At 33.2% G+C, this 27,938-nt stretch overlaps 1 protein-coding gene across 15 annotated transcripts in view; it reads left to right on the top strand.

The window, feature by feature from the left end:
- Positions 1-27,938, top strand: part of LOC120769560 (protein lap4) — a 160,776-nt gene that overhangs the window by 85,861 nt on the left and 46,977 nt on the right. For 9 of the 15 annotated variants that reach the window (XM_040096724.1, XM_040096645.1, XM_040096651.1 and 6 more), the window contains 9 exons: positions 2,384-2,671; positions 13,088-13,198; positions 16,273-16,452; positions 16,731-16,757; positions 20,893-21,051; positions 22,936-23,131; positions 23,354-23,442; positions 23,597-23,851; positions 23,945-24,280. In XM_040096724.1, coding sequence (XP_039952658.1) covers positions 2,384-2,671; positions 13,088-13,198; positions 16,273-16,452; positions 16,731-16,757; positions 20,893-21,051; positions 22,936-23,131; positions 23,354-23,442; positions 23,597-23,851; positions 23,945-24,280 — 1,641 coding nt within the window. The remainder of the gene's footprint in view (positions 1-2,383; positions 2,672-13,087; positions 13,199-16,272; positions 16,453-16,730; positions 16,758-20,892; positions 21,052-22,935; positions 23,132-23,353; positions 23,443-23,596; positions 23,852-23,944; positions 24,281-27,938) is intronic. The other 6 variants (XM_040096617.1, XM_040096624.1, XM_040096631.1 and 3 more) reach the window with 2 other exon arrangements.

Consider the following 27,938-nt stretch of genomic DNA (forward strand, 5'->3'; position numbering starts at 1 on the left):
AAAAACCCATGTAGCTACTTAAAGTTTTGGAAACCGATTACGCTAAGTTAATGTTTTTTAATACGCTAATATCTCCAAAACTATTTGCCCGCTCAACCTAAAATTTTTGAAAATATACTCAAATATAAATATGTATATGCATTTGATATATGCAAAAAATCGATTTTTTGTAGGTCACTAGTTAATATAACCGCTTATATTTTAATTCGACTTAAAGTAATTCGGTATATGACCACAGATATAGAGTTCGTTTGCTTAGTTACGTCACACAAATCATATATAACCCCTTATTAATATAAACATCGTCCACTGTACTATATATTGAGGTTAGAATAGATTAAATTGAAAGTTGTACAGGTTAAAAATTAGGACTTTTAGGTTAAAAATATTATGAAATTAACTCTAAAAGTTGATTATCAGGTTTGACTTGCAACGAAGCTCATTTGCCATTGTAAAACTATCAAAAGACTGTAAATAATATATGTAAAAATTGTTTAGTTCGAAATGTTTTTGCTTCGTATTGACAGCAGTACAATAGATTTATGTGATAAATATTTTGCTGCACCCTAAAGATAGTATATTTTTCGGCTTTTCTCGTAACATAACCTCACTTTATGTCGAAAAGTAATAAGAACCTAACTCGACTTTGTGCGTTTTTTAGTTTATTCTTCGTATAATCTAATTTTATGTCGAAAAGTAATAACAGCTTAACTCGAATTTTTGTATTTTTAATATATGTACATAAAAGTTTTTGAGTTCTAAAATTTGCAAGTAATTTCTAAAACTAATAAAAAGCACAGTAAATAAATTTAGAAGCTAAAAAAGGATTTTTTAACAGTTTTTGTTGCTTCAAAAATTATATAAAAGAACAGTAAGATTAAAAAAATATTTAAAAAAATTAAATAATTTTTTTTTTTAATATTATTAGATATTTATTAATAGTAGAATAAGACTACGAAATTAAATACTTATTATTTTTGCATTATTTGTACAGTAAAAATAATATTTTTTTGTTTATAACATAATCTAATTTTATGTCAAAAAGTCGATTTTGTGTATTTTTTTGTACATTTTCTTATATTTTTATTTTAGTATATGTACTAAAAATAATAAAAATCACAGTAAATAACTTTAAAAGCCAAAACAGTTAATTATAACAGTTTTGGAAACTTTAAAACGTATATAAAGGAACAGCATAGTTGAAAAAAAAAAAATATAAACAAAAATTAAAATAAAAATATAAAAATTATTATCAGATAATTATTATTAGTAGAATAAGTATGAACTACGAAATTAAATACATATTTATTATTATTTTTTGCCTTATTTTTATAATAAAAATTAATATTTGTTGTAGCGCTGCTATTGAAAGGTGAGTACGCGTTCAGAGTGGTTTGCAAATTTCGCGGTAAATTATGAATTTCACATTGCATTTGCGTGTGGCACGCAGTTCTGCTTAATATTTGAACTCTTTCACCGGATAACAAACAATTGTTGATGATATTTTTATTTTGTTTAATAATTTCCGCCTTTAATGCGGAAGTATATATTTTTAATGATTATTTACTTATACCTTTATTGTGTGCTAATCTAAAATAAATAAATAATCAATTTATTTCCAATTAACCGCAGTATTGTGTTTGTGTTTGTCTATTGCATGAATACATAGAGTTAAATGTGTACTTGGACGAATTTATTACTGTATGTACTACTATTTTGCAGAGCCCAGTGTAAACTCCTGCACCCCATGGTATACATAATAATATAAACATCCTTTATTACACCTGCATAAACATATAAATCTATATTTATATACATATATATATATACTATATACATATTTGCAACAATTCACTGCAAAATTTTTCTTTATGTTTAATCGGGTTCGTACGCATTTAATTTACGTCTATTTAGGACTATTTATTTATTGCTTAGTTTATAAATTTTAATTATACAGGGTGCCAACCGTCGATGCTCGTTTACATGAAATTATTTTTGATTTATTCGGTCATTATTTTTATTTACTTAGTATAACAGTTATCACTTTGGCTAATTTAGACATCCTTATGTATGAATATATATGAGCGCAAAATTGCTTTAACACATCGACACTAAAAAATCTAGTTATTTAAGCCGAATTTATAACCCAAAAACCTAAACAAGCATTATTTTCTCTTTTCTTTCTTTTGATTTAATACAAAAAATTTTGAAACTCTTTAACCAAAACGCAATCCAACCAAACAATCAAACGCACGAAACGTCATTGAAAAACCCCACCAAAATGACAATTGCAATAAAAACAACAAAAACAAATATATGTATATGTCTAATCTTGTGTGTGAACTGCTTGTAATGCTGGGAAAACAATTTGCGCTCAATGCAGGTGCCGCCGCTCCGGCCGCTGACTAGTGAAGATTTCCAAGCGATGATACCGGCGCACTTCCTCAGCGGTGGCAGTCAACATCAGGTGAATGTGGCGCGTGGCAATGAGGTGGGCGTTGGACCCTCGGTCACCGTAACGGTGAATAAGGCTGTACCCGATCTGCCCATGTTCCCCGCGGCACCTACGGAGCTGGGTCGCATAACCGAAACAATAACGAAATCGACATTTACGGAAACCGTAATGACGCGTGTCACCGATAACCATTTAGCGGAGCCACTGATCAGTGAGGTGATTATCAAAAAAAAATATTGACCCATGAAGTAGACACACAGAATACTTAAGACAAGTGTGCACAAAATGCAAAAAGCAAAAAACAAAAGAAAATTTACAACATTACAGAAGTACAAGTAACAAAAAGAAAAAAAAAAAAAACAGAAAAGTAAAAAAAACAAAAAAGTAAAAAAAAAAACAGTTGCAGCGCTACACTTTAAGTTCACACGGTAGTCGGCAAAAATGCGGGAAGCTGTATTGCATATTTAGTTATTGATTGCACACTTATCCATGCATCCATGCCTTCGCTATAACTTGCGGCATTATTCATGGTTTTCTCAAAATTAATTACATAATCTTCATATAATTTGTTTTATTTTTTTTTTTTACTGTAAATAATTAAGAAGTTTCAACTGCGGCTGCTAACCGGATGCTTAGGCGCACCCAAATCGTATATAACTAACTCTCATCACACAAACTCTTATTGGTCAATGGTTTTCAGTTACTTTTCGAGTAGTTAGTGCAACAACTAAAATTTACGGTTTCACTTTAACGGTAGTTGTAAAGGTTATTGAAATGGGCGGTTTGAATTATCCGCATAAGTACATACATACAGACTTACGTGTGTGTGTGTGCATGCGCCAAATAAATAGTCGATAAAAACCGTTATGAATGAAGCGTTAAAGTGTAGAAACAGATGGAGATTTTGTTTAAGAAAGACCTAGCACAATATAATAAGAAATACATATAATAATAAAAGAAATACATATTTTCAATATAGTACTACTGTGGGCAAAAAATAGTAAGACTTTGTTCATAAGTTCACAATTCTTAATTTTTTCTTCGAAATCTATCTCGCCTGCCTCAAAGTAAAACCCTTTAATACAAACAAAGAATACTAGTGGCAACGTTTTTTCCAATCCTCGAAACAGTTATTAAAGTCAATTTCCGCTTTCAATGCGCGTGGCGATTCACGTTTAATGTCTTTACCTGACTCAAAACGGTTTCCCCGGAGCGATCGTTTGAGTTTGCAGGATAACTAGAAGTCACACGGAGCTAATCAGGTGAATGGTTAGTGCACGATATTGATTGAAAATTTGGCGAAAAACTCACGATGAATCAATGCAGTATGAGATGGTGTATTATCGTGGTGCAAAAACTAAGAGTTTTCGGCCGATAATTCCGGCGTCTTTTTACAAACAGCTTCACGCAAAGGACGCATAACATTCAAATAGTGTCCATTGTTGACAGTTTGGCCGATCCGAAAAAATTCGGAGTGCACCTCACCTCGATAATCGAAGAAAACTATCAACATAACTTTGATTTTTAACCTGCTTTATTGTGGTTTTTTCAGCTTTGCCCCGATATTCGGCCGATTAATCGTCTGTTTCCGGGTCGTAAGCATAGATTCAAGACTTATCGTCAGTAATAATTCGTCCCATGACACCCTGGTAGTCGGAAAGCATTATTTCACAGACGTTATCGCGACGCTGTTTTTCGAAAAAATTTAGTTATTTTGGAGCCAATCGTGCTTTTAGTTTTCTTAGGCCCAAATGATTTTTTGAAAATGGTTTTCACTGATGCTTCCTATATTCCAATGATGCCAGTAAGTTCTCTGACTGTTAATTGTCGATTATGAAGCACCAGTTTCTTTATTTTATTGACGTGTTGATCATCAGTGGATGTTGATAGCCGTTCTCGATCTTCTTTGAATAATTTGTACCAATCAAAAACTCCTACTTGCGACAAACCATTATTACCGAATACCTTCTCCAATATTCTGTATCTTTCGGGCCCAGAAATTTGATCTCGAATTCAAAATTTAATGGAACTTCTTTGTTCAATAATTTCATTTATCGTAAAAATCGCCGAATGCACTTTATGTACTTCAGAAAGATAAGCGTATACTAAACATGAATGTTTATTTTCGTCTGACATTGGCACAGATGGTACTGATAGTCATATTTACCTAGAAAAAAATTCAAATTAAAAAGTCTTACTACTTTTTGCCCACAGTAGTACATTATCATTTTTATACTGCATGAAAAAATCAGTGGTACTTTTAATAGTTTTTTACACAAAATTTTCTCAAACTAAATTTTTTTTAAATTATAAAATTTTCATTTCAAATTTCGAAATCTGTTTTCGCATTTGAACGCTTGAAATTTGTTAGATATAGTTAAATGTATGCATGTAGATACTTTATTTAAAGAACTCTTGAGTTTGTCAATGAATGAGGTTTATTATCTAAATAAAATTGCGCTTGTAACCGCACATCTACATACAAACATCAATAAAATGCTATCAAGCCTGCCTGCCTGTGGTGGGTTATCAAATTGTTTACTAACTTTAAGCTGCACAATACTTTTTATATTTTTTTCTCATAAAAACCATTCGTGAATTTAAACAATTTATTTTAGGTAGTAGTTTATATATATCCTCAGCTAAAATGCAAGAAAACGTATCAGATAACGAAATTAAGTTTTGTATTGCTTTTGATTCACTCCATCACGTTACTTATTGCATAGTATGTAGCATAAAATTTTCAGCTTCCGCCGTCAGATACAACCAATATAACTAATATATAACCAATATATAACCGTTTTATAACCAAAACTAATATTTTGTTTCAATATGAGCGGTTTCTATTATATCTTTTTTCTTTCGCATGTAAACTTATGAAAAGTAATGTTACGTTACTTTGCATTTTAGGTGACGATATGTTTGTAATGATATGCGCATTTTAGTGGTATAAAATTATTTGAAACAAATTTTATCTGGCTGCCATCGCAGCAACGTTCTTACATGATAGCTTTTCTTGGGAGTTAAGCTTAGACCAGGTTACTTGAATAGGCTAGTTTTCATTCGGGTACTCATACTTGTATAATTTAAGACATGTCTGTTATGATAAATTTCTGAAGATGATGAAAATATAATTTCGACACCATGTAGTACCCAGCCATCTACATGGTGTCGTGTCACAGAAGTTGTTTCCACTGAAGGGCTGCGAATTTTGTATTAAAAATTTTTTGAATAAAATATTTGATTTTCAATTAAAAAAATTAATTGACATGTCAATTCAATTATTTTGTAATGCATTATTTGCAACCCTGTTACACTGTAATCTAGCAGAAGAGTACCTTGTTAACTGTTTTCATTCTAGCTGCAAATAACAAGGAAGACACTTAACGAATAAAAATATGAAGCCACACTTCATGCAAGTAATAAAATTTGTCTCTCAATCTTAGTTAAGAATCATACAAATTCGAAAGCGAAGCACATTTCTTCTCTTCTTTTTATACTCTCGCAACAAAGTTGCTAAGGAGAGTATTATAGTTTTGTTCACATAACGATTGTTTGTAAGTCCTAAAACTAAAAGAGTCAGATATAGGGTTATATATACCAAAGTGATCAGGGTGACGAGTAGAGTCGAAATCCGGATGTCTGTTCGTCCGTCTGTCCGTCCGTCCGTCCGTGCAAGCTGTAACTTGAGTAAAAATTGAGATATCATGATGAAACTTGGTACACGTATTTCTTGGCTCCATAAGAACGTTAAGTTTGAAGATGAGCAAAATCGGCCCACTGCCACGCCCACAAAATGGCGAAAACCGGAAAAATATAAAGTGTCATAACTAAGCCATAAATAAAGATATTAAAGTGAAATTTGGCACAAAGGATTGCATTAGAGAGGGGCATATTTGAACGTATTTTTTTTGGAAAAGTGGGCGTGGCCCCGCCCCCTACTAAGTTTTTTGTACATATCTCGGAAACTACTATAGCTATGTCAACCAACTCTATAGAGAATGGAAGAAATCGGATAATAACCACGCCCACCTCCCATACAAAAGCTATGTTGAAAACCACTAAAAGTGCGTTAACCGACTAACAAAAAACGTCAGAAACACAAAATTTTACGGAAGAAATGGCAGAAGGAAGCTGCATCCAGGCTTTTTTTAAAAATTGTAAATGGGCGTGGCGTCGCCCACTTATGAACCAAAAACCATATCTCAGGAACTACTTGACCGATACAATGAAATTCGGTATATAATAATTTCTTAACACCCTGATGACATGTACGAAATATGGGTGCAATCGGTTCACAACCACGCCTTCTTCCAATATAACGCCATTTTGAATTCCATCTGATGCCTTCTCTGTATAATAAGTATAAACATTAGGAACCAATGATGATAGCGGAATAAAACTTTACAAAAATACGGTATTTGAAAAATATGTAAATGACGTATTATGAAATCTCGATTATCACTTTATCATGCGAGAGTATAAAATGTTCGGTGACACCCTAACGTAGCCCTTCCTTACTTGTTTAATTAGCTGATGGAGATCTAGTAAAAAGAAATCCATTATTTTCGCTATCGATTAAAGATTTCATCTAGAATAGTAAGGATGATTCGATTTATGTTGAATGTAGGCCACTTGATAACTTGTTGCCCTTTTGAAGGCACAGAACTTCTCTTGGGGCGAACTCACAATAATCATTCACCATAGACAGTAAAACGTAGTAATCTCTTGGTGCAGTAATGAATTTCTGTTTACCAGATCTTATGTTTTAGTACCTGAAATAAATTCAGAAAAAATTATGGCATCTCTTTAAATAAGAAATATTTCCCGAAAGAATATTGAAAAACCACAGCTAACTTGACATACTTCATACTTTCGTTTTAGTTGAATAGTAATATCTGTATATTTAGGGTTAAACATTGGTTCATTTTATTCTGTTCCAAATAATAAGGATGAATTTTATGTAATCTTTCTAAATATTTATAATTATTTTTATTACGAAATAAACTCGATAATAATTGTAACCAAGTTGTAGCTTTTTTTTGTAGCTAGGTTACAAAAAATACTAAACGGTGATCCATTTTTCCTACTTTTTTTCAATTAAAAAACATAGAAACTTCAAATTTTATGTGTAATGCTTATTTTTATTCGAAAGAACATTCTTTGGCAATTCATTTTTATACTCTCGCAACAATGTTGCTAAGGAGAGTATTATAGTTTTGTTCACATAACGGTTGTTTGTAAGTCCTAAAACTAAAAGAGTCAGATATAGGGTTATAAATACCAAAGTGATCAGGGTGATGAGTAGAGTTGAAATTCGGATGTCTGTCTGTCCGTCCGTCCGTCCGTCCGGGCAAGCTGTAACTTGAGTAAAAATTGAGATATCGTGATGAAACTTGGTACACGTATTCCTTGGCTCCATAAGAAGATTAAGTTCGAAGATGGGCAAAATCGGCCCACTGTCACGCCCACAAAATGGCGGAAACCGAAAACCTATAAAGTGTCATAACTAAGCCATAAATAAAGATATTAAAGTGAAATTTGGCACAAAAGATCGCATTAGGGAGGGACATATTTCGACGTAATATTTTGAAAGTGGGCGTGGCCCCGCCCCCTACTAAGTTTTTTTTTGTACATATCTCGGAAACTACTATAGCTATGCCAACCAAACTCTACAGAGTCGTTTTCTTCAGGCATTTCCATATACAGTTCACAAAATGGAAGAAATCGAATAATAACCACGCCCACCTCCCATACAAAGGTTATGTTGAAAATCACTAAAAGTGCGTTAACGGACTAACAAAAAACGTCAGAAACACTAAATTTTACGGAAGAAATTGCAGAAGGAAGCTGCACCCAGACTTTTTGAAAAATTGAAAATGGGCGTGGCCTCGCCCACTTATGGACCAAAACCATATCTCAGGAACTACTAACCGATTTCAATGAAATTCGGCATATAATATTTTCTTAACACCCTGATGACATGTACGAAATATAGGTGAAATCGGTTCACAACCACGCCTTCTTCCAATATAACGCTATTTTGAATTCCATCGATGCCTTCTCTGTATAATAATATATACATTAGGAACCAATGATGATAGCGGAATAAAACTTTACACAAATACGGTATTTGAAAAATATGTAAATAACGGATAATGAAATCTCGATTATCACTTTATCATGCGAGAGTATAAATGTTCGGTGACACCCGAACTTAGCCCTTCCTTACTTGTTTGTAAATTATTTGTTTTTTCAAATATTGGCCGCGGCTCCGTCTTAAATGGGGGATTGTCCGCAGAGACTTTAGATTTTACATATTCCACAGAAAAAAGTCTAGCGGTGTGATATCACAAGATCTTGGTGGCCAATCGACCAGCCCAAAGCGTTAAATTAGCTGCTCACCGAAGTGTTTTCTCAATAAATCCATTGATTGATGCGATGTGTGGGAAACGGATGTTTTGTTGAAACCAAATGTCGCCGAGATTACGAGCTTCAATTTCAGGCATCAAATAGTCGCTTATCATAGCGCGATAACAGTTAACATTGACGGTTACCTTCTCACCGGCATCACTTTTGAAGAAATATGGACTGATGATGCCACCGGCTCACAAACCAAACCGTTGCTTTTTCGGGATGAAATGGCAGCTCTTCAATTTCTTCAGATTGCTCTTCGTCCCAAATGTGGCAATTTTGCTTGTTTACATACCTATTGAGTCAGAAATTGGCATTATCGCTGAACAAAATTTGGCTCTCAAACGTCGGATCTTCTTGAAACTTTTCAAGAACCAACTTGAAACTTTTCAAGAACCAACTTGAAACTTTTCAAGAGCCCATAGAGCGAAGCGGCGTGGCTTCGGAAGTTCGAGCCGGCTCAGATCTTGCGCAAGCTGTCATTTGTCGTAAGCTTTAAATTTAAGCCCTTGACGTAAAAAGCGCCAAGTCATTCCATACGTCAGTTGCTGCGAAAGGCGCGGAATCGACTCTCCGCGGTCTTAATGTACACTCAGTTATGGCTGCTATATTTTCGGCACTGCGTGCTTGACGTGGTCTTTTCGTTTGAATATTATCCAATAATGAATGCTGGGTCTCAAGATGGGTGATGGTGTTGCGAATAGTACGCTCAGTAGGCCGATTATGTTGACCATAAATTATAAGTATATCTGGTTAATATTGCCGTACAAATTCTTGTTTTCAGTAGATGAGTAGATACTAAATACTTATGTTCAAAAACACCCGATCTTCCATTACCCTCGTTTGCGAGAACATTCCGCTTTGCCTTACTTTGAGTTTGATCTCCTGAACTTAACAGCAGTTAGAATATTACTACAGTTTTCGACAAAGTCACTAAATAGTTGGAATTAATTTCATTTGCAAATATTTTTCCTGCTTCTTTGGATGATATCATTTTGGCTGTTGGCTTTTAAGAATTATCATCTTCAAAGTGAGGGAAACTAAAGCAAAAACTTTCTTAAATTGTGGTAGAAAATCGTTGCATGTACATTGTGAGCTTCGGTGCAAAGTTTTTTGCCACCATGAATTTTTTTCCCTTATTGAAAGTGCAAATGTCGCTGCTTGTAGATTACCAACACAGCCACACTCTGTCGTTGCTCTTTACACAACCACACGCTTGGCTTCCGCTGCGTTTGGAGCAGTTTTCCTTGTGCTTTTACTTACTTTAGGATTTGCACTTTGTTAATATTATTAAACAAAAAGTTTAACGAAACTCTCTACTTCCTTTGTGGGTGCTGTTTCGCTGGCTGCGCTGCTTACTTTACCAAGAATAATTCAGAGCAACGCTCGTTTTGTTAATATTTGATATTTGCCATGGCTTATGGCTGAAGTGACGCATCTTGGCGCACAGCTGTTGTTGTTGCACACACGATATATGCGTCATATGAAGAGTAAACGAGCGGTTCTCATCAGCCAAGTATATGTTTTCATACATACATACATACATATGTACACATTTGCGTATTTTATATTAAAAAGAGAATATTTTTTGAATGTCGTCTTTGCATGCCAGCTTTGGCCCGACTTGACGGATAAAACTTGCAGGTGCCGAGAAAATAATTTAGATTAGATCTGCCCGAAACTGTGTTCTCTGAATTTTGCGGAATTTTGAAAAGATTTCGGTTATAGAAATAGTTTTCACGCATTTTGAAAATTGAAAATGCTTATTACGAACCAACAAATGAAACTATGCTTCATTTTTTAATAAAGTTCTTCTTTTGTTGTAGTTCTTTAAAATTATTTTTTTACTGAATAATGCATATATTGCATGAGGGATGTAAAAATTTATCGCTGTTCGAAATAAAGACTTGTTTAGGACTCTCCATATATAAGTTGGGGATTCGTTCGATAGGACATGTTCTCCAACACTGACCACATAGACTACATTTTGTGATTGAAAATTCGACTTTCCAGTCGGCCAATAATTTTTCAACCGTAAAAAAGGTGTTTTCATGGCCATTGACCGCTAATACTGACGAAGTCGCTTGCATCTATTGAGCCTAATTTGCTTTAAGCGTGTTGTCAGAAGTTAATCGTTGACCGCCGGTTGGTTTTCATGTAGAGATCATCTCGAGTAAGGCTTGACATTGATCTGTGTGATATATTCATTTCCTTTGATGTAGTTTTCTGTTTTATAAGGGTATTTGACGAGCTGAGTTGATTTAGCTATGACTATCTGTCCATCTATCTGTATATCCCCGAACTAGTCTCTCAGTTTTTGAGATATCGATTTGAAATTTTGCACATGTCTATTTCTCCCAAAGAAGCTGATCATTTGTCGAAACTGTCGATATCGGCCAACTATATCACATAGCTGTCACACAAACTACACGATCGGAATCGAGTGCTTGTATGGAAAACCCGAACTGAACGCTCGCAGTTATCAAGGTGCAACCGAAGTAAACGTGTTTTTTTGGTTATGGCTGAATTGGTTTGAACCATGCGTAGAGCTCCCCACCCCATTGTTAATAAGCAAACGCATACAATGAACCAACTATGATTAGAGGTTAGGGTGTGTCAAAGAAAATGAATATACAAGTATTTTCTTTGGCTTGGTACTCTGAAAAATAGGTTTTTAGACACCTCTGTAACGTGAAGACCCTCGGCCTTACAGTTTTCAATTTTTTTCTTATTAACAGACAAAAATGGTCTTTTATAGGTAATATTGTTCAGCTATTTTCAGTAGGTACTCGAGCTATTATTCGTTTATAAAGAGGCTACCGATTTCCCGAAATGATTCAGTGTTGAGATCAAAAATGTTCAAATATCACATTCCCAAGTATTAGTCTGAAAACATAATCTCGATAAAATTTGGTCGTTAAATTTATTGAATGATCCAGATAATAACAGTTGTCCAAAATACGCATTTTTTGATCGGAATCCAAATGATTTGGTGATGTGAAGGTATTATTGTGAAAGAAGTTAAGAGGCTTATCTGGTAGAACACGCTTCGAAAATGCTTTTGAGAAAAACGGGTTACAAGATAAATTGTTGATGCTTATAGGAGACTAGAACTCAAAAACTGTTCGAGATAGCGATTTAAAATTTTGGTATGTTATTTTTAAGGTATAAGACAACAGTATTTTTCACTATTTTTTTTTTTAATATTTAAAAATTTTTTTTTTTTTTTTACACACCAGGTGTGTCCCCTAAGATTTTATTTAAAACTCCTCATGAATATATTCATCTACTAGAGAATTGTTTTGTATTCCGAAATTCACGCTCAATAAAAAATTAAAAAAGATATATATTTCTGAGTAGATACTGCGCAATATAAATATTTGTATTTTGAACTTATTTATACAACAATTTAATTAGTAAGAAATTAAAAGAAAATCACGATAGCGTAAGGAATTCGCACTTGTTTTGTTATCGCACACGTTTGTTTTGGCATCGAACATCAGTCAGCTCAGGTATTTCCTAAAGTTTTCTTATCGCTTCAGTTAAATTTAATCATCGCTGTCATTATTTATATTCATATTACTAACTACTTGCATGCACAAATACACTCATACTTCAAGCACATAAAAAAAAGTTTATAAAAAAATTATAAGTAAACCGCCAATAGCACGAAATTGCTTAAGAAAAAGTTTAATTAAAGGACATCACTTCATATCCAACTGTGGCCTTTCGACAAGACAACTTAACTCGACTTAGTCGTTTTATTGCCTCAAGCTGCAAGTGGATTTTTTGGCATAGAAAAATTGTCGCTTAATGTATACTCCTTAAAGTCTTCTTGAAATATTTTTTTAAATTAAAATTAAAGTTACTTAAGAGGAAACCTTCTCAAGTCAAATAAGTCGTTTTGAATACGGTCCACAGTTATATATGTACAAATGTATGTTTCTTAGTTTCTTCTGCTTTCATTAACATGGCTTTACAATACTTATTTATTAAGTGAATATCTATGTAAATTAATTTGTTTGTAAATATCACCAACAATTATCGCACACATCATCAACCAAACACTCATTGCGCTTTTCGAGGGTCTTTCAAAATTTGATTTTCTGTAAATTGTAAACGATTTGTTAAAAAAAGTATACTGTAAATATTATTTCACATTCGTAACTATTGTAGTCGGCACATTAGTTCAACCCTTTCATTTTATTCAAATTATAGGAAGTTATCTTGCCGAAGAATCAAGGGTCGCTGGGCTTCAGCATCATCGGCGGTACGGACCATTCGTGTGTGCCGTTCGGTTCACATGAGCCGGGCATATTTATATCGCATGTAAGTAACCAATAATATATATTTAATCATTATCTTGTTATACTATATTTAAAAAACTTAACTATGTTGATTTGGGCCTAGCTTTTCTTGGCACAAAAAGCGTCGTGTGAAAACTGAATAGTACTACAAGTCCGACTTCTATTAATAAAATTGCAAACTAAAATTTGCCTACCTTGAAATAACGCAGTTTCATTACTTTCAAACAGCATTTTATATATAAAATATCTCTTTTTTCCACCAAAGAAAATTCGTATTATCTTGAATAGCTAATCAATCGCTACCGTGGTGACTTCTTATTTTTCAAAAGCATAAATCTTAAATAGAAATCATATCATATAAAATTTATTCGAGCTGTTTAGGCGAGCCTTAAGCAATTAAAAGTTTATAACTGAACTTTTCTTTACTGGGGCCTATCATGAAATTCATTCTGTGACACTCGAGATCTCATTAAGTTATCATCATGAGTTCGAGGTGTGCAGATAACCAATACAGTTCTAAACGAACAAACATCTTTACATATTTTAATACAAATCTTTATTGTCGCATTCAAATTAGACACCTGAGTCAATACAAGCACGGCAACATGTAATCCAATTTTCATACACTTGTTGAGGCTCGTTTTTAGAGCGCCATTTGCTAAATTGTTGAACAGTTTCCACGTCATATTCGTAAACCCACTTCTTATCCTCTGCTATCTCCCTCACGTTAAAACGACGATTTTCCAAGCGTGTTTCTTTTGACGTTATCGGCATTAACAGTAGCGCATGGATGAGTCACATGCGGCAAGTTTCGATGCTTTGTGCCACTCAAATACTTGTGTTCATGATAAAGTAGACTGCGCAAAATACTATACTTCGGCGACGTTTTCAACGACTTCATAACCTTAATTCAATTCACATAACCAACTTTAAAGTTTTTTATTTTTATCTTGTGAAGAGTGATCCATTTGGAGGCTCCCTACTTAAAAAAAACATGAAATATCAAGTTAAATGGAGAATGTTTATTATTATTCGAAAAAACATTCTTTAGCATTTATTTTTTGAAGAATATCTCTTTCGAATTTGGCCGCGGCTACTTCTCAGATGGTCCATCCGTTAAGTCCAATTTCCGATGACTCGCTCGAGCATTTCGACTGGTAACTGGCGAATGACACGCGTGATGTTTTGCTCCAAGACGTGAATCGAAGCGCGATTGTACGCATAGACTTTAGACTTTACATATGGGCGCCGAATCGACTATCCACGGTCATCGTGCTATACATGGTCTATACGGTCGAATTCGAAAACTGCACTCAGTAAGCCTATTATGTTGACCATAAGTTGAGCGATGCGCCCGAAACACATACTTTACAGAACGTGAATTTTTAATAAACTTGAACGATTTGTAAACGTTGATCAGGAGTAAGACTTTCCATGACGAAATGCCAAACAATACTGAACAAATATAACATTACATCTTGACACAACTCACGCGTGATCTGTCAAAAAAGGCTTTTGAAAAACCTTGACCTTGCCTTCTTATGTTCCAACAGATTTTTTTGTTTTCAAAAACTGTCTATCTTCTTAATATCTTATCTTTTAACTTCTTCAGTTCAAAATATTATAGGCTTATGTCAATTTTCTGCTACTCAGTTGTATATAGTATACAAAGTGCGCTCCAAAGTAAACTGTTGCGTTGGAATATGCTATCTTAATCGATTGTCCAGTAAGAATTTCATGACATTTCATCGATTGGAAGTGAAGTTATTGCGTTTTAAGTGTCAGTATGTTTGTGTTATCGGTGCGAAAATGAGCTTCGAACAAAGAGCTAACATTAAATTTTGTTTTAAACTTTTATCGAAACGTTTCAATTGATGAAACAAGTTTATGGCGATGATTGCCTATCCCGTAGCAGAGTGCCCGAGTGGTTTCAACGTTTTCAAAGTGGTCGTGAGAACATACATAAATGACGATCAACATGTGGGCCAATTAAAATCCGTGATCACCGGAAATTCCGTCGAAATTCATGGAAATGGAATTGAATATCTTCAAAACATCGATTTATTGCATTTTTGACCGAACATTTGGGCTTACGAAAGGTGTGTGCACGGTTTGTTCCGCACAAATTGACTGACGACAAAAAATTGCTCAGAGTCCAGCATTCGTAGGACGCTTATTTGACCAAAACTCACATTTTGACCATTAACCACTCCCCGTCTTCACCTTATATGGCACCGTGCGACTTCTTCCTTTTCGGAAAAATGCATTTGCCCATGAAAGGAAAGCGTTATGCAGACGTAGAGGCCATTCAAAAGGCTTGCACTGGCATACTGGCGGCCATACCGGCCAACGAGCTAAAACAGTCGTTCGACATGCTTTTGGACCGTGCAAAAAGCTGTATTGAAGCAGAAGGAGACTATTTTGAATAAAATAAATTGATTTTGCCGAAAAAAAACATTTTTTCTGTGTTTTTTTTTAAATCCTGTTTACTTCGGAACGCACCTTGTACAAGTATCTTGCCTACGATAAAAAGTGTTAAAACTTACAACTACATTCTGTACACTCTCACTTCATTTGCATTTGTTCGCAAAAAATATGTGTTGAAAAGTTGTATTTTGTAAAATTGTATGTTTGTTATTTTAATAAGCGGCAATTTTTCATTGTCAGCTTCGCTTAATCCACGCACAATTTACATACAAACATAGCTACAAATATATGCTGAATGCGCCAAATGGAAGTCGCTCCCTTCCACTGCAGCAGCGTTGTATTGTGTTGGCATGTAATAATGTTTTGTGCTGGACTTTTACATAAATTACACAAGTGTTCACTAAAGTTTCCATTTGCTTGCGCCTTTCTTGCGCTTATCCTTGCCGGCGCAAATGCAAATGAGGGGATGCAATGCGAGCAGGCTGCTAATGTAGTGCCAAGCGCTTTGTAGCTTAAGCAGGAGCGTTAGTTTAAGTTGAATTTTATTTTTAAAGGTTATAAACTTGAAACAGCCCAATTTTATCATAAATACAGCTAATGGAGTTTGTCGCTTATAAAATTTTGTACTTTTAATTGCTGTTGCTTAAACACAACTTAATCGAATTGCAGGTCGTGCCCGATGGCATCGCACACAAATGCGGCAAACTGCGTATGGGCGATAGGATTTTGAAAGTGAACGACGTGGATATATCGCGTGCCACGCATCAGGAGGCTGTAATGGAATTACTGAAACCGGGCGACGACATCAAGCTGACCATACAGCACGATCCGCTGCCACCTGGCTTCCAGGTAAGCAAAGAATGCCGAAAAAAACACAAATATTTTTCGATGTTTTGTCGAGAATTGCTTAGTTTAAGCTTCATTGTGCTTGTAGTATAAATAAATAATAAATACATACAGTTATATAACATGTAGTAGCAAATATCATCTCATAGCAAAGTATTATTTGTAAGCAATTTCGCTAAAACTGCAAAAAATATTAGCTTTTACTACATATGTAGCTTGTTTTTTTCTCACTATTGCAAAATATTTACACCTTTTTCCTTTTTTAATTGCAATATCCAAAGATTGAGGTAGAAATTTTACAAACTGAGGTAAGCCGCTTTTTGTTTGGATTATTCACTAAGTGTTTCTCTAAATGTTTCTAAAATTCTTATTGATTTTTGTTGAGTTTATGAATGAGTTCCGTTAAGACCGAAAAGTTTTCCAAGTTCGAATTTTGTTTTAATTACAAAAACTTTTTTTTTTTAACATTTTCAAGGGTTTTCTAAATTGCATTGTTCATTTTACTGCGAACTAAACATTATTAAAGACCTAACAATTAGTTTTAAATATTAAGTTTGTTGCGTAATACGTTTCTTTTTCATTACCAGCTAAGTTTTGTAGAAAGTAAGCAATTTGTTTGATTTAATTTAATATTAATTAGCTGCAAAGCAAAATATTATGGAAAAGCATTATTTCAAAAAAGCTCTTTTGGGATTTTGGGTGAAGGCGAAAAATTGCACGAAAGTGGCGTTATATATTTATATTTATGGATGTATTTGTGGTGAAATGTAAAAGTGGCTTAAGGGGACCTACAGTCAGTAACTAAGCATCACAAGCTTCAAGTTTTCAATTTGGTTTTAGTAAAAATGAAAATACTTCGCGTCAACTTAAGCTACTTTTACATATTGCCAGAGATATACTTACATATAAAAATAGCTTTCATTTATTTAGAGTACTATTTATTTATTATATACATATTCTAGGCGTGCATACCATACATACATAAATATATCACTGCTGCATGCAAAGCTTTCTTTAAAGTGAAGCGCTGCCAATCGAATTTGTTACTTGAATTGAAATATTTGCCTTAAAACAGTTCATAAAATTCGCAACAACAAAAAGTCATCACTGAAATACGAATACATTTTATTTAAAAAAAGTTTGGCCTTACGATTTTTTTTTTATAAAAATGCTAAATTTTTTTTTCAAAATTCTTTCTCTCAATGGAGCTTTTCGTTGATAGCACGCTTCTTTTTATCAATGGGTATATATATACAAGATGTGTCCTAAAAATAACCGTACTTTGTATTTAAATCATATAATCGAACAGCGTTAGCTAAATGTTTCAGCATTAAAGGAGACATTCACCTTCTTTCAAACGCAATCACGACATCCTGTAAGAGAAAATATAAAATTTTGTGTTTATAAGTGAATCACACAATTTTAGGGTTTCCTCGTGAAAAAACAGCCTATTTTCAAAAGAAAAATTTTCAAAGAAAAATACTCAGCAGTCTTTCGGAAAAAAACTTATACGTGTTGACAGCTAAACGTGTTATAGGATTCTTCTTCTTCTTAATTGGCGTAACAAGTAAAAGTTAAAAAAGTTTCTTCTTTTCTGTGTATTAATTAGGACCATTTGGTCCTTCCTAGGTATTGGCGGTACTGCGTCGAAAACAAAAATCCTGAAAATGTTGGTGAAGCTGAACTTCTCGACTCGTTTTTTAATAGTTGTAATTGAACATAAACAGAATTGAACGAAGGATTTTCTTCGTGCATATAGAGACTTTTAAATTATATCTTGAAGGCGAACCATCCCTCTACAGGGTTGCGTGCTGGTGTTTGGGATCCGCCACGTAAAACGCGCTTAATGACGTGAGAGCAAAAACAGCTTTCGAAGTTTTGTCCTCGTTCACTAGTGTGTTATAGGATTATCAAAAGAAAAAAGGAAGAAGTTGTGTGTTAATTAAGACCATTTACTAGGTACTGGACGAAAGAAAAACAAAAAACCTGAAAATGTTGGTGAAGACTTCTCGACTTTTTTTAATAGTTGTAATTGAACAAAACGAATTGAACGAAGGATTTTCTTCGTGCGAGACTTTTAAGTTATATCTTGAAGACGAACCATCCCTCTACAGGGTTGCGTGCTGGGTTTGGGATCCGCCACGTAAAAAACGCCCCCAATGAAAAGTAAAAAAAACAGCTTCGGCAGGGAAACCCCTTCTTTGATGACAACCACATAATAAGGACTTTGATTTAATAGCACGCACCTGGAATGTCCGGTCCCTTAATTGGGAATGTGCCGCTGCCCAGCTTGTTGATGTCCTCGTAAAAATAAAGGCTGACATCGCCGCCGTTCAAGAAGTGCGATGGACGGGACAAGGTCTGAGACGAGTAGGCCCTTGTGGCATTTACTACAGTGGCCATATAGCCACAATCCGCATCAAAGCGAAGTTCTTCAACATTCGCTGATTTGTGTCCACACCCCGACGGAAGAGAAGGAAAGAGATGTGACCAAAGATGCCTTCTATAACCGCTTGGAGTGCTGCGCCCGCCATGATGTCAAAATCGTGCTTGGTAACTTAAAGCCTGGGTGGGCAAAGAAGATAGCCGGCGGTCGGTAAATTCAGCTTCCAAGATGAAACATCACCAAATGGGTTTGAGGCTGACCGACTTCTCCAGGTCTTGAAATATGGTTATCTGTTGTACTAGATCCCAGCATGAGAAAATTCAGCAAGCTACCTGGCTGTCTTCGGATCGAAAAGCCACCAACCAGATCGATCATGTTGTGTTAGACTGAAGACACTTCTCCAGTGTTTTAGATATGCGTTCGCTCCGAGGTCCCAATATCGACTTGGACCACTATCTTGTTGCAGCCAAGATTCGCACCCGCCTCTGTGCAGCAAAAAACGCACGTTAACAAACACAAGGAAGGTTCGACGTCGAGAAGCTGCAATCACAACAGACAGCCGAACAATTTTCTACGCGACTTGCACTTCTGCTCTCTGAGAACATTCGTTAGTAATTCGGTATAAGGGAACTGTGCGTCGACGTTTCAAGCTCCTTCGTACAGCTGCAAACGAAAGCATTGCTTTTCGGAAAAGGCAAAAGACCAGGTGGTACGATGAGAAGTGCCGTGGCGCAGAACAGAACACTCCAGTTTCGAAAGTATTTGACGCAGTACCCGCCGGGGAAGCAAAAGCTTTTCGAAGCTGTATCTTCAAAACTATTACTTGGATAAACTTTGGAATTTAGAACAATATCCTAGTGATATTTTAGAATTAAATAAGTCAATAAAAATATATATTTGTTTTTAAACCGTTAAACCCATGTAATGCCTTCAAAATGGTCGTGACAATTTAAAAGAAATACGAGTAAAACTACCATTTTGAGTATTTTAATTGAAGATTTGGCTAAAAGAAAGATTTGTGTGTATTTTGTTCCACATATATAATTCATATAATTCATTACAAACTAATTCATATAATTTATTAAGACCAAAAAAGTGAACGAATTTTTCATAGACAAACGGATTTCATCAATTCGCCTGATCTCATTCTGGCCATGTGACTATTTTCTATCTCTAAAACTAAAAAACAACATTAAAGTAGAAGAGCTGCTGAAGAACTTTCCTATAATATATATCTATGCATACGCTGGTTGATCGTTGCAAATGTTGTAGTTTATTTCGTTTAAATAACTTTCAAAGATAATATATTGTGCACTTTAGTTTTTATCCAAAAAGTTCGGTTATTTTTATGACACACCTTGTATATATAAACATTTATGTATCCACTACAAAAAATATTATTGCAGAGTATTTCATTGATAAAAAACTGCTAGTAACTTGAAAAAATGAAAATATTTCTCAAAGGCAGCCAAAAACAATCGCTCTCTTTGGTACATTTTTGCAGCATTTTTTAAAGCACTCCCTTAATGGCAGCACAGCAGTCCACATTTTTATCGCGCACTTCAGTTTTATATACTTACATAGTTTTATTATTACTACTTTTTTCTCATTTGCCCCACATATGTATGGATGATGTAGTATGCTATATATGGTGCTCACTGCGCGAATGAAAATGGGAATCGCGCCAAAAATCAAAAGAATCAGGGCTATTATATATTTACGCTTTTCACTTTTCCCACATATTTCTGTCCGTTTGTTTATTTTGTTCACTTATTTCACTTGTTATTTTATTATTATTTCTTTGTTTGCAATATGCATCCTTCATTGTTATACATATATCTATGTATGTACGTAGTGTATGTATGTGTATGCATAAGTAAAAATATGCATACGCATATGTATGTACTTAAGTACGTATTTTATGCCCTCTACGTCTACATAAGTAAATACATACATACTTATACATACCATATAGTGATTGTGCTGTTGCAAGTGGCAGTGCCTTTAAGTTATGTTGCACTTTTATATTTATAACCGCTTATTATTATAAATCACAGGAAATCACCATTAGTAAAGCTGAAGGCGAGCGCCTGGGTATGCACATTAAGGGCGGACTTAATGGTCAGCGCGGCAATCCGTGTGATCCCACCGACGAGGGTGTGTTTGTGTCGAAAATTAATTCAGTCGGCGCAGCAAGACGCGACGGAAGACTTAAGGTATGTAAATAACTGTATGTATGTACATATGTATAAATAATAGCTACTATATTTATTGCAAAGAAAGTTTAATTTCAATTATTGGTTGGGGAATTTTTTAATTAGAATGTTTTTGGATTAAAAATTGAAATTAAAAATTGAGTACCTGCAAAATCTTAATTATCCAAGATGCTTGGCATTAAAAACCAAATTTTCAATTTTCATTCTCATTTTGGATTCAAAATGTTTGGCAATTCCAAGTTTGTGGCAAGTTTAAAATTTATCAAATTAAAAATTTAATAAAATATTTTTTAAAGTAGATATTTTTTAAATTTTTTAATTAAAATTATTTGTTTTTAATTTGTAATTTAAAAATTAATAAAAAAATGACAATTAAAAATTTTCAAAATTAAAAAATAATTTTAATTAAAATAAATTCTAAATTAATTATTCTAAACTTGAATTATAACCAAAATGTTTGGAAATAAAATTTGAAAATCTACCAAATTAAAAATTGCGAAAACATTTTTAATTTGGATTTCTTTTTAATTTTTAATTAAAATTATTTTTTAATATTTTAAATTTAAAAAATTTAAATTTCTATTTAAATTTATTTATAATTAAAAATTTAAATTTAAATTTATAAATATTAAAAATTAAAAAGCTTCAAAACTAAAATATTAAAAATAATAACTTCAATTAACAAATTTTCTTAATTAATTTAAATTAAAAAAAAAAAATAAATAAAATAAGAAATTGTGAAAAAATTTTAAAAATTGAAAAAAATTAGTTTAAAAAATTAAAATATTAAAAAATAATCATTTTAATTAAAAATTTTTCTTAATTAATTTAATTAAAAAAAATAAATTAAATAAAATTAAAAAAATAAGAAATTGTGAAAAAATTTTATAAATTGAAAAAATTTAAAAAATTAAAAAAAAATAATAATATTAATATAAAAATTAAAAAAAATATTTTCTAAATTTTTAAATAAAAAATGGAAGTAAAAATAGTTTTGAATTAGACTGCTGGAAAAAGGGTTAAAACAGAAAGTTTCTAACTGAAACACAATAAATAAAAGTAATTTATATATGTATGTAAATAAGACAAAGAGTGCTAAACTGTGTTGATATTTTATTAAACAATATCTTTTCTTTTTGGAATGATAACAATAATGAAGAAGTGCGCAGCTTCTAACGAAAATACTTTTTTTAACATTTAATTATAAATTTGGAATTAAAATTTATTTATTTTTCGTTCCGGTATTTAGGTTTAAAAATTTCATTTTATTTTTAATGTTTAATCCAGTTTTTGGGATTAAAATTTAATTTTCATTTTTCAAAGCCGTATTTGAGATTAAAAATTATTAATTTATAAATTTAAAAATTATATTTTTTTAATTTAAAAATAACAAAAAAAATTTATAAAATAAAAAATAATATTTTTTAATAATTTTAATTACTTTAATAAAATAAGAAAAATAATATTTTTAATAATTTTAATTTTTAAATTTAAAAAATAATAATTTTAAGTTTTTAATCGGGTATTTGAGGTTAAAATTTGAAAATAATTTTTATTTAATTTTTTCAGAATTACATATATATAAAAAATAATTCAAATATTAATACAAATATTTGTTTTAATGCATTATTTGCAATCCTGCATAAAAGTTTCGGGGTTCGAAAATGGTTCGAATACAAAAATACAATATGCTAAAATCTACAGTCATTAGCCTCTGCTTTAACTGATGTCAGCTTCTTTAATTTTAAAATATTTTCAATTTGTGTATGTATTAGCAAAAAAAAATTATTTAAAAAAAATTATTTAGAAAAAAATTATTAAAAAAAACAATCTTCTCAAAATTGATAAAAACGTGAATTTGTTTGTTGTTGTGTGTGTTTTCAGGTTGGTATGCGCCTGTTGGAAGTCAACGGCCACTCGTTGTTGGGCATTTCACATCAGGACGCTGTGAATGTGCTGCGCAATGCTGGCAATGAAATTCATTTGATCGCGTGCAAGGGATACGACAAATCCAATTTAATTCATTCCATTGGGGCTGCTGGCGGCATGAGCACAGGCTTCAACACAGGCAGTCGACAAGGTACAGTACAGCTATATTTACATACTTATGCTGCGTGGCATGTGTGTTATTGTGGCAAAATCGAATCTACTGGGCGCCCTAGTGCGTTGCAATAAATTCGTTTCGGCAGCACAGTCACTACAACTACACAACTTTCAGTTGCAAATTTGTTGCTTTAGCACAACAAAAATAACAAAATTTAATTTATATTTGGTTTTATTTTTTTTCTTTGCCTCCTACTAGGTTCGCGTGCTTCCGAAACCGGTTCGGAACTGAGCCAAAGTCAGAGCATGTCGAGTTTGGACCGCGATGAAGATGAGCGCATACGACAAGTGAGTGTGAATAAATGTTATAATTGCGTACTAATATTAGTTCTACATAATATGCTAAGACCTTGAAAAAAAAAATTGATCTTGATTGCACTAAATAATTAAAAAATGTAGAACTACTCTTTAATAATTTTTAAAACATTTCTTTCCTTCCAAGGATTTTGAAGTTTTTGCACCGAAAACCGAATCGAATAACGACCCATCAGTATTGGCATCTGTGGCGGCATTGGCCCACTCGCCCACCACACCGCCGAGCGCTGGCGCTTTGCCGCAACAGCATGCAGCTGAAAGCGAAACATCCAAGAGCAGTGCTCCACCACCAACAGCAACAACTCCCCAAGATGCACTCGCCACGTTTGCTAATGCAGACAAAACGCTGGTGCAGTCTAAAGAAAAGAGTACCCCCGAGAAGGTATTACAATTGCTTAATTGCTAATACTCGCACCTTTATTGACTCAGACTTAATATGCATACTTTCTTTTCCATTTCGTTCTTATTTGCGTAGGTGCTTGAAATCGTGCGTGCCGCGGATGCATTCACCTCAGTACCACCCAAGTCGCCAGCCGAACATCACGATCAGGATAAAATTCAAAAGACCACAACAGTTGTCATTTCGAAACATACACTCGACACAAATCCGTCGCCTGCGTTGGCGGCTGCCTCCACTCCAACTCACACGTCACCAACAACATTGCCCACTGCGGGCACAACCGCGTCCACGACCACCACCACCACTACATCACCACCTGTCTCGCCAGCGTTGGCCACAGCCAGCAGCCGAGATGTTGCTGCGGCAGCAGCAAGTGGCAAAACTGTGGCCGCGCCACCGACTCAGCAACAGGTATGTTGATGACAGTTTATAGACATTTTGCATTGTTTGTTATTAGGCTTAACATGCATCCCAGTACCATAATCCTTGTGTTGTCATGTGCGTGTCGAACAATAACATTTGCTCTCAGTTCTTTGTGTTGTGTTCATGTACCCCACCAACGCCAAAAAAACCAAATGAAAAATAAAAAAATCACCAACACCACACACAGACATACATATATGTACTCATACTGAAACATTGCTAACAACTTTAAATTGTGTTCAACCAAATTTCTCACCTGTTCTCCAAAGAATTTTCACATTTTCTCTCTTTGTTTTGCATTGCTATGTTATTTTCCCGTTGTTTGCGTTGCTAATTTTTATTTGAAAGCGGATTGTTGATGTTCAGCGGAAAAGTTGCCCAGTTGAACACGTGTTAATAATATGTGTCAACAATAACTGTGAATCTATATACATATATGTACATATATATGCCTAGTTAGGCAATACAGTGCCGCAAATTTCATACTTATGTATGTATGTATATGCATATGTGTGCCTGAATGTACATGCATGTGTATGTGTAATTTTCATTTTTAAATGAATTGAAGTAAAATTTCGTGAATTTTTATAAAACTGTGCGACTAAAGCTTGCATAAATTCAAAAAAAAAACTTTTTTCCCGCTCTAAGAGCAATCGGTCACCTGTCATCTTTAAAAAAACCGGTTCACTCATTCTTCATTCATCTTTTTGTGTTTTTAGTAATTTTTTCTATTTCATAGTTATGCCATTCCTTTTCATTGCAAATTTGTGATTTTCGCTTTACTGGTGAGTTTACTAAATTAGTAAAATGTTGATTTCGGTTTACATATAAAAAATGGATCATGAATCGATTGCATTGGCATTAGTAATTCGTCAAATATTATTGAGTTTTATGTCGAAAAAATAAACCCTAAATAATAAGCTTAATAAATCAAGTTCTTGCTAACTTACGTCCTAAACAATGTATTTAAAGTTTACCACGAAGCTTGGATTGTATGTTAGTACCCTGTCAGAATCGTCGGAAACCCTATAAATATGATCAATTTGACGTACATATTCGATTTAGCTATGTCCGTATGTAATCAATCTCCCTAGGGACAAACTCAGGCTACTTGTCGCATTCTACACTGGCCACCGGCAAGCTGAAGAAGCGATAGGAAGCCTAAAACTCCAGAACACCTGCTAATTGACTGCATAGCAGTCTGCAGACGCGTGATAAAGGTCCTTGGATCAATGCCTACTAATAGGCATCACATCGCCTAACTGGTACTTAGCAGTATATTGAAATTTATCAATACCCTGGGGCTAGGTGGGTCCTTGTGATTTAGGAGAGGGCACAATAGACTCAAGGTCGTAGTGCAATCTTCATCTACTTGTCGTATCTTAGCTATGTTCGACTGTTTATCATCTGTTCGTCTATATATACGCGAGTTAGTCTCTCAGTTTTTGAGATATCGCTTGAACACGGTCTTATCTCTCCAAAAAGCTGGTAAATAATCTGAGCCGCCGATATCGGACTACTATAGCCATACAAACTGACCAATCAAAATCAAGTTCTTGTTTAGAAAACTTTTTTGTTTGACAATAAATCTTCACAAAATTCGGCGTATGTTTTTAGCTAAGGCAATAATGCAATCTTCTAAGAAATGGTTCACATCGGACCACTATAGCATATACATATGTATGTATGTAGCTGTCATACAAAGTGTTCAATCAAATTAAAAATAAACATCTTTTTATGGTATAAAAAATGCACCAGAGTGATGCATATTAGAGCTTTGGTGCTGCAAAAGTAAATGTTTTTTTAATAATCCCTTTGTTTAGAAATAGGTCTTGAAACATTTTTTCGGATATTAGTTTGGCTTGTAATATAACAACTCAACTGAAAGTTCGATATAATTTTTTAAATCTCTGGAGTGTCAACATATTTCCTGGGAACATTTCTCTAAACTGAAAAATTACTCCCCTCAGCTTAGATTTTTTACACGTTTCGCAGGAGTTCCTCTACAACTCAATGAAATTTTTACGATATTAGTCTTTATAGCGCTAAGAATATATGAAAATTATTTTATTTATCTGCGCAACATATCATCTTGATCATCTTATAAAATAGTTTGATTTCAAAAATATTGTTGAAATACTATTCCGTGCTTTTTCTGCAACATCATATTTTTCTACCATCAGTTCATTTAAAAAAGATACGCGTAAATAATTCAAAAAAAATAGATAACGCTACTTGCTCGACATAATGAAACGTTTTCCAACACTGGTACTAAACAATTTTCAGTACTTTTGGTTATATCTCTTGCTTTCCGGACTAATATTGGGGCATTTACACAGTTGTAATTAATAAAAAACTTTTGGCAGGTAATTTTAAGGCAATATTAAGTAATTTTAAGTAAATAATAACGAAAATATATGCAATTATTTACAACTATTAGGGGAAAACAGTTGAAGTGAAAAACGGCGCTGTAAGAAATTTCTGTAAAGTAGGCTGCAATACGCGTTTTTGGTGGTTGAGGAGGTTTTTTGAAAAATTTATTTTTTGTATAAATTTTTTTTTTATAAATTTCAATATGTGTAGAATGTGTTTCATTATAAAAAACAATAACTAAATTTTGAACATAAAAAATTTATTATTTTTTGTATACATTTGTTTTTTTAATAAATTTCAATATGTTTAGAATGTGTTTCATTATAAAAAACAATAACTAAATTTTATGAAATTATTTAATTAATTTTATTATTATTTAATTAATTTTTTCTTTACTTTTAATTAGTTGAAGCATAGAATGAAGACTAAATTTTATGAAAAATGAATTAATTAATTATTATTAATTAATGTAATGTGAATTTTTGTATTTTATAATTTTTCTTTTAAACTACTCCTACGTTTAGTTAGTTTAAGCATCGAATGACGACTAGTTGTGTGCATGCCGAAGCAGTTATAACCCTCCGCTTTGCATATATATTCTTTATGAATTGGTTTTAATTTGGTTTTCGTGAAAACACACAAACAGACATACATACATATGTGTATTTGAAAGAAACTAAATTAAAAACTTTAATTAAGTACTTAATTTTTTTATGAAAATCAAAAAATATATTTTAAAAAAATCTTAGATACCGTTTGACATTTGGTTTTAGTTTGAAAAACTTATGTACTTACTTTTGCAATGCTGCTCGAATTTAAATACATACATATGTACATTGGTGTTAATCTCATTCTAACCCTATCTACCTAAAACAGTTTTCTTATTTTTTTTAAATTCCAATAAATATTGGTGTATTTCTCTATTGACACTGCATTGAGACTGTGAATATTTGTTGTAAACTCTGAAAAGAACTCTCTTAACTCTCTTAACAATTAAACCATCTACTCTAATTCGACTTGAAATTAAACAAAAAAATCTCTTTTCTGTTTCGTTTTTCCGAATTTGGTTTCTCATTGCAGAGCACAGAGCAAAATAAAGCTTAACAAGTGGATGATTATAACTATAAGACTGAATATTTAGTTTAACGGTCGTAAAGGGCCGCACAGGAAACAGTACATAAAGCGCGCGTGCAACAGCAGGAAATAAAAAAATAAATTTGTTGCAAACAAAAAAATTTAAAAATTAAAATTTTTTTTGAAAACAAAAAAATTA

This window comes from Bactrocera tryoni, chromosome 1, assembly GCF_016617805.1.
Source record: "Bactrocera tryoni isolate S06 chromosome 1, CSIRO_BtryS06_freeze2, whole genome shotgun sequence".
NCBI lineage: Eukaryota > Metazoa > Arthropoda > Insecta > Diptera > Tephritidae > Bactrocera > Bactrocera tryoni.